At 35.8% G+C, this 11,959-nt stretch overlaps 1 protein-coding gene across 2 annotated transcripts in view; it reads left to right on the forward strand.

The window, feature by feature from the left end:
- LOC149798108 (cytoplasmic dynein 2 heavy chain 1-like) overlaps window positions 1-11,959 on the forward strand; it is a 180,324-nt gene extending 168,365 nt beyond the window's left edge. For both annotated transcript variants that reach the window (XM_089963194.1, XM_089963195.1), the window contains 5 exons: window positions 493-714; window positions 2,312-2,527; window positions 4,537-4,736; window positions 7,013-7,208; window positions 11,023-11,959. In XM_089963194.1, coding sequence (XP_089819320.1) covers window positions 493-714; window positions 2,312-2,527; window positions 4,537-4,736; window positions 7,013-7,208; window positions 11,023-11,184 — 996 coding nt within the window. In that variant the 3' untranslated portion in view covers window positions 11,185-11,959. The remainder of the gene's footprint in view (window positions 1-492; window positions 715-2,311; window positions 2,528-4,536; window positions 4,737-7,012; window positions 7,209-11,022) is intronic.

Genomic DNA, 11,959 nt, shown 5'->3' on the forward strand with positions numbered 1-11,959 from the left:
ATAATCATCTTTTTAGTTCAAGTTATATTGAAACACATATTGCAGATATATCTATCACTCTATTTGCAAGTACATATAGGGGCCCTGAGTGACCGAGTGGTCTAAAGCGCTCTCATTACAGATCACTGCCATCTCACCTCTGTCTGCATGGGTTCAAGTCTCAGATTTGGCCAATGCGGGTATGTGAAAAAGCTTGCCAGTAGCTTCTCGTGGGTCAGTGGTTCTTTCCGGGGTTTTCCTGGGTTCTTCCTCCACCATTAATACTGGCCACCATGTATAGTCTATTGTGTGCTGAAAAATGGCATTAAACCCCACAACAACAACAACAACAACAACAAAGCATGTACATGTAAATATCACTCAGTCTGTATGTACATTTATCTATCACTCAGATTGTATGTACATGTATATATCACTATCATTGTATATATATTTGTCACTGATTGTGTGCACATGTATTTTTCATTGTGATTTTTGTTTTGTGTCTTCAAGGATTATCTTGATGCTATAGAATCCCTTCCCGAGTTTGACAAACCTTCATACTTTGGCCTGCCAGAGAACATTGAACGTTCAGCACAGCGTATCATTAGCAGTCAGGTCATCACTCAGCTACGCATACTGCAGCGCTCTGATGTCAAGGGTAGCAAGTTTGACAAGGAAGTCTGGGCTGCACAGCTTGGGCCAATCCTAAACCTGTGGAAGAAGCTCAACACTGTAAGTCATGCATAGATGGCAAAGATAATTAATTATTCTGTAAACTTGAGATACAGGACTTAGTGTTCATTTATCATTCTGTAAACTTGAGATGCAGGACTTAGAGTTTATTTATAATTCTGTAAACTTGAGATGCAGGACTTGTTAGTGTTCATTTATAATTCTGTAAACTTGAGATGCAGGACTTGTTAGTGTTCATTTATAATTCTGTAAACTTGAGATGCAGGACTTAGTGTTTATTTATAATTCTGTAAACTTGAGATGCAGGACTTAGTGTTTATTTATAATTCTGTAAACTTGAGATGCAGGACTTGTTAGTGTTCATTTATAATTCTGTAAACTTGAGATACAGGAGTTAGTGTTCATTTATAATTCAGTAGCTGGTCTTTAAATTAAAGCAATAAGAAAATGGTAAAACAGTTATATGTTAATTGTGACTTTTTTGTGTGCCAGCAATGGCTGTAAGAAATTGAGCAAGTGTATTTTTGCTGATCTTTGATGGGCATTTTTTATCAGATCATACAGTTGGTGTATTAAAGTGACTTTCCATTCTCTGATGGAAAAATGGAACAGTCTTTTTAAGGAATATAACATCTGAACTTTGAAATGATAATTTTAAAAATTAGTGTAAATAAAAACTAATTTTCATGAGCATAGAATTTTAACAGAATTAAGAAGGCATCGGAATTTGTAAAACTTGTATTTGACATGAAGTTGCAAAGAAAATGTAACTATACAGTTTGGCAAGTTTAAAATTTGAGGATTTTTAAAGTTTTAATTAATACTTTTTCAAGACAATGTCATCAAATGATATGTAGTTTGTTTTTTCTTTTCTTTTTTTACAATATCCTAAAGCAACAAATAATGGATCAGGTATCTAGTACATGGTTTCTTAAATAGCAGTCTAATTAATGCATACATTATTTTGTTAGGGCCCTACTCAACAAAGACAGCCTTGTAGTAATCTCATTGTTTATCTGTCCCACTGTCCAGCCATCTGTCCATCAGACTATCAGTTTCTGCAAGATGACTTGACCTAGATCATTGTATTTCTACCAAATTTGGTTTTGCAGCTTTATGTTAATGAGACTGCAAATGAGTTCAGTTTTTTTAGCCTTCCTATTCATTAGTTTGAGGACTTACCATATGGTCTCTGATTGTCTTGCCAGCTAACTTTGCTTTCCATTTCATTAGTTTGAGGACTTACCATATGGTCGCTGATTGTCTTGCCAGCTAACTTTGCTTTCCTCAAGACAGCCTTATTAGAAGTGGTTGGATCTCAACCAAGTTTAGTTTGCAGTTTTGTATTGATGAGAACATTTTTAACAGGAGTTATGGCCCTTGACTTGAAGGATTTCGATGAGACCTCAAATAAATCTTTTCCAGCATTCTATATGTCACTTACTAGAGTTATGGCCCCTGATCACTGGTCCTCCTAATATTTAGTTTCTGCGGCATAATTTTGCAATGTATTGCAGGATTTCAACTTGTCTTACATGCAGCTTTTATCTTGACAAGACCCTCAGAATGCCATTTCACCATTACAGAAGTCATGACCCCTTGATTGTTTTTATTCATTTTGCATATATGCTTGCAGGGTTCTAACTTGATTCAAGTGAAGGTAAACCCACCAAGTGATAAATCTGGAAACCAGTCTCCAGTCCTGTCCTTCATCCAGCTTGAGAGTTACAATGCTATCCGGCTAATCCAGAATGTGCATCTGTCTTTGGCTGCCCTCAGCAAGGTCATCAGGGGCACACAGCTCCTCACCAAAGAGGTCCAGAATCTTGCAGAAGCTCTCCTCAACCAGGAGGTAAGATTACTGCCTTCGCCAGTAGTGGAGACTTAGCATTGTCAAATATTACAGACACAGACACACACAGACACTAGATAAAAAGAAACATCAAGTTTCTGTATTTAAAATCCATTGGATAACAAAATGCAGCCTTTGATGCCATTAGTAGTTATTGGAAAATTTTAAGGTGGTGCAAGTGTCATTAGTGTTCATCTTTGCAAACATAGATGTTGAATTTTTCTCAGCATTGAAAATGATCTTTCTGTCTCTGCATTGCCATGAGAAGTGTCACATTGGTTAGAAGGTAGATGACAATGGACTATGTAATTTGGTATTGGAGTATGTGCAGTGAATAAAATGCTCACCCTTGCTGCTGTACTTGGCAAGTCAACAAGAATTCTGAAATTTGGTTTTGCTATGCTTTGCTTTCCTTCAAAAAGGAATCATGCTTCCACACTACACCAGCTACAGAAAAAAATAATGATCATTTACATTGTGTGCACTGAGTAATGGTTAAACATTTTTATTCAGGGTAAAGAATTGTAGTAACTTGTTTCTTTAACATTTACTGGTTATTCTGCTTTGTGTATTTTACTGTGGCAAATCAGCCAAATGGAGTTTTGCACAGCAGTCTTGAAGTTACTCACAACACAAAACCACCTTAGCTATAATCAGTCAGTTAAGTAATATGTGCATTGGTTGTTGTTTATTTCCTATCATCTTTACCTTGTAATCACTGTTTGACAATTATCTGTGTAAAGAGTCTGGTATTTATAGTTTTCAATGAGCATTAAGCATGACTATTTACTGTTGATACAGGCTATGGGCATTTATCATGGTGTCAACCATGTCAGTCTCTCTCTCTCTGTTTTGGTCTTTTTTCATAAGATTGACTGGAAATCATGCATTTAAAAATGACTGTGTCAGGGATTTTGGATTTTAAATAATCTGGTTTTTCACATGGCATGTCATATTCTGTGCTCCCACTTACAGAATAATCTTGTATGTGTTGATGTGTCATTAAACACTAATTAATCAGTCATTTAGTAATGATACTTTCAATCCATCCTTTTTACTCAGCATGATACACTGAGACACTAACAGTTGTATTCTCATTTTTTCGTAAAATGGAAGATTTTTCGATTGTTAAATTTGCAGCAATTTCTGAATTGTGATAACCAATTTATCTCTTGATTTGGCATCTGTTAAGTTTTAATTTTTTTTCTCAGTGTTTGGTTGCCATATTTTAGAGTAGGTCATGAAGGTAATAAAATGTAATCTACTCCAAACACAACATTTGACTTGACCGATATTTAGCTTTAATATTGTTTTATTTTCAATTTGGTACCATTTTAAACAAGGGCCTGATGACTTTATGTTTGTAATATTTTTGGCATTGCCTTAGGTTATCAAATAATGTTTAAAGAAGGTCTTTGCCAAGATGATAATTGGTGGTCTGTTTAAGATTAAATACTGTTAATCTTTAATGCATTGAGAACTGTCAGTAAAAGTCATGCTGATTGTTTTAATTGAACTCTCATAGACTGCTGTACCGTATGTTCTCTCTTATAAGTCGAGTCAAACTGCAGACAGCAACGATCTGAATCTGCCATAGGATAATGCACATGCAGATCAGGGTCTTTGCTGTTTATTCTACTGATTACTACTAACAATCTGCACATACCCAGATCTTCCTGGGCATTATACAATGGCAGATTATGGTCTGTATAGTTTGCAGTTGGACTCAACTTACAAGCAAGGACATATGGTATGTTGCAAGCTATACAGTTGCCTTATCATTTGATTGTCATCAGCATTTCTTTAAAATCATGTAAAATTTTTGGTGAAAATTAGACACATCAATAAATAAATAGACATAGGTACATATATATACCTTTTGCGAAAAAATATAATACATCATTCCCTGCTTCCAGATAACATCATATTGTGTGGTTTTCAGATGGTAAGATACTTTTCTTTTGGAGCACATCTCTACTTTACTAAACTAACGTTTTACCTTTTCTAAGACTCCACTAAGCTGGCTGTCAAAATGGGACGGTCCAGAGGATCCAATACAGTTTCTGCATGGCCTGGTGTCCCGTGGTCTTGCAATCCAGACATGGATGGACAAGGCTGAGAACAATACACTGCTGAGAGACACTCTGGATTTGTCAGAGTTATTCAGACCTGACACCTTCCTCAATGCTTTTAGGCAGCAAACAGCTAGGTAACATATCTTTCAACCACATTCCTTCCCCGTAATTTCTAAACGTTTGAGCATTAAACTTGAACTTGAACTTAACTTCTACAAGTTCTAGTATTCTGTAGTTTTACAAATAAAGTTAGATTCATAGAACTTTCATTATTTTGTAAACTTTTTCACTCTTGTTGGGTATTATATGACAAATGCACTCCAAGTACTGTTTCAGAGTTTGGGGGGTTTTCAACTTAATTTGAGTTTGGTGCTCAAAGGTTGTGAGAGTACGGGAACAAGATGTCCTGGCACTTAAAACTTCATCTATGCCACTTGCCTGAGTTTGGAACATTATAGCTTTTATTAAATATAAAAATGTTCTGACATATAAAGCATAAAAATTAATTGAATTGAAGGATCCATTATTGCTTGTCATACTGTGATATCTGAAGAACATGTTCTATCGTTTTGGCAATTGTAATCAGATTTCAACAAAAAAAAATTATGAACAAATCAACTAAGATCCCAAAGAAGTTCGAAAACAAAGTTACAACACATTAATTGGACTGATTGTATTTGATTAATATAAACAAGTATTAATTATCTATAATAATTATTCTAGCAGAAGCTATTTTGTATTATCAGAAGAAATTCAATGTAATGAAGGATCTACTCACACATGAAGGACAATTTTATAAAACGTTTTTATCAAAAGGGTTTACTACATAGAAGTAAATAGACTAAGGGTGTATTCAGAGTTTGTGCCTGTTGCTAGAAATATTTGAGCCATCACAAGCATAAAGGTTAATATTGATTGTACTCATAGACACAATGGAAAGTGACTTTCCTATGGAAACAATAGGAGACTATTCCCAGTCTCCAAATTTTGAATGCCAACATTAGGAGACTATTTCCTGTCCTTAGATTTAAGTACTGAGTCTTATAGCCATTTCTCAGTTGCCAAATTTATATACTGACAGTAGGGGCCTATTTTCAGTCCCCAAATTTAAGTCCAAAGTAGGGAACAACAGTAGGAGCCGATTTCCAGTTCCCAAATTTAAGTACCAATAGTAGGAGCCTATTTGCAGTCCAGCCCTCAAATTTAAGTACTAACTGTAGGAGCCTATTTCCAGTCCCCAAATTTAAGTACTGACAGTAGGAGCCTATTTTCAGTCCTCAAATTTAAGTACCAACAGTAGGAGCCTATTTGCAGTCCAACCCTCAAATTTAAGTACTAACTGTAGGAGCCTGTTTTCAGTTCTTGTTGTTGTTGTTGTTGTTGTTGTAGGGTTTAACGCCATTTTTCAGCACGCGATAGGCTATACATGGCGGCCAGTATTAATGCTGGAAGAACCCAGGAAAACCCCGGAAAGAACCACCGACCCACGAGAAGCTACTGGCAAGCTTTCTCACATACCCACGTTGGCTGAATCCGAGACTCGAACCCACGCAGACAGAGGTGAGATGGCAGTGATCCGTAACGTACAGCGCTTTAGACCACTCAGCATTTTCAGTTCTCAACAGCAGGATATTATCTACAATCATTGAATTTAAGCACTGGCAGTAGGACCCTATTCCCAGTCCCTGAACTTAAGTACTTTGTTTTTTTTAGCCTATTTCTTGTCCCTGAATTTATATACTAACAGTAGGAGCCTATTTCCAATTCCCAGTTATCTCAAAACCATGAAAACTGATGCCTATAAAAATGAATGTATTCAAAGTATTTGTGCCGTTTAGGATTGTTAGAGCTATTTTCCTCTTTTCCATTATTTGTTTTCATTCATTTTCTTTTTCAATAAGATTTAATTAGTCTAAGATTTATAATCACGTTGTCATGACTTATATCATCATATAGTTCATAACATTACATGCATGTATCACCTTAATGCTGCAGATAGCTTATTTCATGATATCATCATATAGTTCATAACATTACATGCATGTATCACCTTAATGCTGCAGATAGCTTATTTCATGATATCATCATATAGTTCATGACATTACATGCATGTATCACCTTAATGCTGCAGACAGCTTATTTCATGATATCATCACATATTATACCTGTTAAGACTTTGATTTATCAGATTCTATGCAATATTTCTCTTTTTCTTCCTATTTGTAAATACAGTGAAAGATTTTATATACTTTTAAACCCACACTGGGAATCTGTTTTGTCTGGAAATGTTCTAAATTCTATTTTTTCATAATAAAATGTCCCCTGTTTATATAAATATGAGGTTTATTCAGCATTAAGAAATCCTTGTAACTTTTATCTTTTGTTGTAATTTTTATCTTTCATGCAACAGAGAACTTAGTTGCTCCATGGACAACCTTAAGTTTGCATGCAGTTGGAAGGGGGCCATTCAGGGTTCCCGTACTAGTGTCAAAATTGGGGGCTTGCAGCTGGAAGGATGTACATTTGATGGGTCAAGACTATCTGAGAATCAGAGAGATTCACCGAGTATTTCTGCTATTCCACCTTGTGTTGTTGCATGGATTAAGGTAAGTACATCCATTGCATTGATAGTTAAAAACATCAGTTCTGTTTAAATTCACCATGAAGGTTTGAATGCCATCTTTTGACACTGCCACCTTAAATAAGGAAGAAGAGACTTAGAAGTGTATAACGGTATTTATTTTTACTTTACCCAAGAATGATTCACAATGGCATTCTCCTCCTTACCCATGTACCTCCCAAAGTAACTTTTGTTGAAACAGTCATGTGATTGCATAATAATATTGCTCCTCAGAACTTGCACAACTGACACAAAATAAATCATTTTTCTCTATATGTACATTTATTTCCCCTTTGAATGCATTCCCTGGTCACAATTAATGTTGGGAAAATAAATTATGCTATGTCCTGAATATAACCTCTCCCAAAAGATGAACAAAATTTGGTCTTTTTCTGGTGGGGACCAGGATTAGTTACAGCAGCAAGCCATGCTGTTCCATGTAGTTATACAGGAATCGTTTTTTGTAGGTTTTCTTTTCACCATGCATTCCATTCATTCAACCATCAAACTATCCTTCTGACTGTACCTTTTGAATGGTGGTCAAAGTCCATCCCTTTGTAGAGACGTATACAGGCAGACAGTTCCATGGTATGTGGAACCATATTGGGATCACTTTGGCTGGTCTATTTCGTCACACATTCTGCACTGGCAGTTCCAGAGCTGACCATCCAGCCAACAGCCATGTATACCAGCCAGCCAGCAAATGAACTGATCATCCAGACAGCAAGACATGGCATTTTCTTGGCTGCCAATTCAACTGGTGAGTCATTTGTTCAAGGCTTATCCTTTTGAGAGATACTATGAGACACTTAGAGACAAACCAATGCCTGCTGGGAATGTTACACAAGGACATGAATGTAGTACCCGATGAGGGCATAGAGGGAATGAAATGATAACCATGATGACAGATATGTTAGTTCAGCAATAAAACTACTGTCAAGGAATATGTCATGTGTTGCCGACTTGCTAACTGAGCCAAGTCTGTAAGGTGAAGGCTTCACTCAGCTTGGAAACAAGGAAATATATCCCTATTTACATATTTGCCACAAAGATAAATGAAATATTGGACCATCATTTGCATAAGATCTGTGATCCAGCCAATTCTAAGACTTTCTGTTCTTAAAGCCAAGTCATTTTTGTCATGCTGGTATTAATCACATGCAAACGCATTTTCCACCAGGCTCCCAACAGTGCATAAAAACATTGCAGTGAATATGACATCCCAGCTGTTTTACAAAGTGGATGAGTGTTTTTCATACCACGTCTAAGCTCATGTCTAACACTGTAGCAACATATTTCATGTTAGATTTAGCATTACTCAACATATTTCATGTTAGATTTAGCATTACTTGCCATTTTTTGACTTGCCAACAAATCACGAGGAGCTACACCCTTCAAGTTGCCTTCACTGTTTGGCAGTGGAATAGAGCAGGTGTTGAGACAACCTGCATAAAAATTGCCTCTCCAGTTTGCCTTGCCACTGTACAAGCATTCAGGCCAAATCAGTCACAGCTCCAATGGAGAGATGATCATAGCAAAGAGATAGGAGGCAGAATACTACCCATCAACAGATTTATACTACAGTTGAATTTCTGGTGGCAACAGGCCCCTCAGTTAAAGAGTTTGATAAAAAGGAAAGAAAACCAGGTTTTATCCTTCCTCATGCTTTCCATTAATTGCCATTGACTCACTACCCCAACAACCCCCAGAAATCATGTCATTTCAGAGGGACTCTAGGTTTTTCCCCCCTCCAACAATTTTTATACTGAAAATACTACAGAAATTGAGGTGTCACAGTCGCAGAGTGATTCTCATAGCCCATCTCAGATGAGACAAGTCCTGGGTGAAAGATCTGCTCAAGCTAGTGATAGGGGCTCCTCGGAAAATCCCAGCAGGGCTGAACCTGCTCAAAGAATCACAGTCTCAGCTGTTTCTTCACTGCCAAAACAGGCTTCTCTATCATGCCTGACTTTTGTTGAGAGAGCCTTGCAAAGAAATTTCAACTTAAGTTGTGGAGAGAATTTCCAAGCTTGAAGGTCCTCTACATTGAAGGGAAAGTAGTCAGATCAGTTACTGCATCTTGGCAAATGAGATACTGGTCAAGATAAAGATCTACCAGACCTGTTAGCAGTTTTGACATTAATAGGCTAAAAATCTCTTTCCCTGTTTCCTAAATGGAACCTATCTTGGATTTTGACATGGCTCAGCACAAACCAGTTTGAGCTTTTAGCCAGAACATTTCTGAAGCTGCTATCTTGTAACATTTATCTTCATTGACTGGAGAATGTATTCAATGGAGAAAGTAAGTTTTTGGTAAATTATGTTTCTCCAAATTACATGCTTGATGACACTACCATAAATCCTCCCACACTTTCCCAACAATGCAAGCATCCTAGTTGATGCATTGTTCAGCGTGCAGCTGGTGAACATTTGGTTGACGGGTAATCAGCTGGCTGTTGTAAGGGGAGGTGATGGATAAGGATTTCTTCCCTTTGTTTATAAGGTATGAGCATGCAATTGACAAATTTATTGTATTATTGGGAGGCTGGTTTCAAGATGTAGCAGAGTTTATTATCTGTGCATTAATGTGATGAGTTAAATATTCTTAAAGAATCATAAGTTTTTAAAAAAATTTATTAGTTTTCAATTTTCTTGTAGAGCTCTTGTTTATTTCATTCACAGTAAAACCTACGTAACAATAAGATGAACTCAATTACAACTACAATTTAGCTGCAAGAATTGTATTATTTGGATCTAAATAGTTGTATATTCTTTGTGCTTCTTTCCTTTCTATTTTCTCAATATCCTGTATTGGGCTCTTTCAGAATTAAAGACAGGTTAGTGGAGTTGAGTGGCACTTACCTTATTTTAGTATAATGCATTCTACCTAGTCCAATAAAAATGAGATGGGATGTAGTCTTTGTTTAAAAATAAAATGCCTTACAACATCCCAACTTACATTTCATTCTGGAATAATGTTTGTACAAAACTTTTCACACATCACAAGTAATTTTGTAAATTAACATTCTCTTCTTTAATTTCTTAATGGTATCTTCATGTCATCCTACTTTTATAGACCCATGTCATAAAAGGTTAAGAGATTTATTTTTCAATTTCAACTACACATCCATTAAAAGAAAAAATGATAAAATAATTGGATTTGTATGTCATTTATGGTTGATCAATCAGAATGCAGCATTCCATTCATTGCATTGCATCATTATGGGTAGTCAGCACACCTATGACTGTGGGTCAGTTAAAGACAAGAAAATGGCTGGCATTACTCAGTGGTATAAATTAGGCAGACTGTAGTGTATGCATTATAAGTCATGTATTTGAGCTAATCAGTAATGTGTAGCATAGCATGTGAACTCATTTCAGTCAAAAAGTAAGTCATATGGCAGCATGGTCCCATGTTTTTCTAAAATAGCATTACATATGGACCTTACATAATCCTGATACACAAGAACGTTTAAGACCATGTGGTCACCATAAGGCACATTTAACTTAAGTGAGAAGAAAATAATAACATGTCTTCCAAATTGTCAGTAAGAATTGTCTTCTTTTAAAAAAAAAAAACTGGAGTCCATGATTTAGACTTGAATCAAAGGTAAACTCAGCATGCACATAGATACTCAGGTACTTGTTCGAGAGCTGCTGGTATACCTTGTTTTTTCACCATATCCCTATTTTGTTTTTTATTTTTTCCACTGAGGTACAAGTTTTTGGTGGATGTAAGAAAATGAGAAATAGGTGATGGAGGAGGCTACATTTACCGATATTATTTCTTCATCTTTCAGGATGATGCCCCAGACCCATACGGCTATGAGGAGACCATTTCTATTCCCATCTACTACAGCAGTGCCCGAGACCGCATAGTAACCCGAATGAATGTGCCATGTGGTGGAAACCAGAATGTGTGGCTGCAGTGTGGTGCTGCACTCTTCCTTAGGAATCTGTAATGCACTGTTCTCATCAGCATTTGGATGTATTGTGGAATTAAATCAGGACTTTATTGGACTGGAGTTAAATCAGGACTTTATTGGACTGAAGTGAGGAGTCATAGTATAGTACTGACTGATTTTTGGACTTTGGATTCGAGTTGAAGCTGCTCCTATAAAGAGATGTGATTTATTGGAATTCAAAATAAATTAAGTTTCAAGTTTCTATTTTTCCTTATTCAGTAAAATTAGCTAAATTGACCTGAGGTAAACTCAGTGTTATTTAATGTTCTGTTTTAGTGAATTTTTGTCAGTTTAGTATGGATTTGTTTTATGTCAAGAAACATGGAATTTTTTTATAGGATAGTAATTGTTTATATAAGTCATATGCCTTGAACGCTATATTCTAAAATGTTTGCTAATTGTATGTTATTTTTCTGTACATTTCAAGTTTTAGATTTTCTATTTATTTTATATGAAGCACAATACAATTTCGATAGATGTTGTTTAAGTTTGGTTTCAAATAATTGAAATTAAAATACGCAATATTTCAGAAATGTGAAGAAGAAGAAAATGTTTTTATTGTAGGTTATATAAGTTTTGTGACATGTATATTAAAATTTACTTGACATATGATTTAAACTTTGTTGAACTTTGGAATACAAAGATTTATGAATCTGTTTAAAAACATTTCAGTTTTGGGGATTATTATTTTTACTACTAATTGACTCATAATCTGTCCTTCTTTGTCCTAACTTTGCTGTGATTAATTTATAATAAAAGTTGTTGCCTCTCA

This window comes from Sinohyriopsis cumingii, chromosome 6 (genome assembly GCF_028554795.1).
Source record: "Sinohyriopsis cumingii isolate HCF-2022 chromosome 6, ASM2855479v2, whole genome shotgun sequence".
Lineage (NCBI taxonomy): Eukaryota > Metazoa > Mollusca > Bivalvia > Unionida > Unionidae > Sinohyriopsis > Sinohyriopsis cumingii.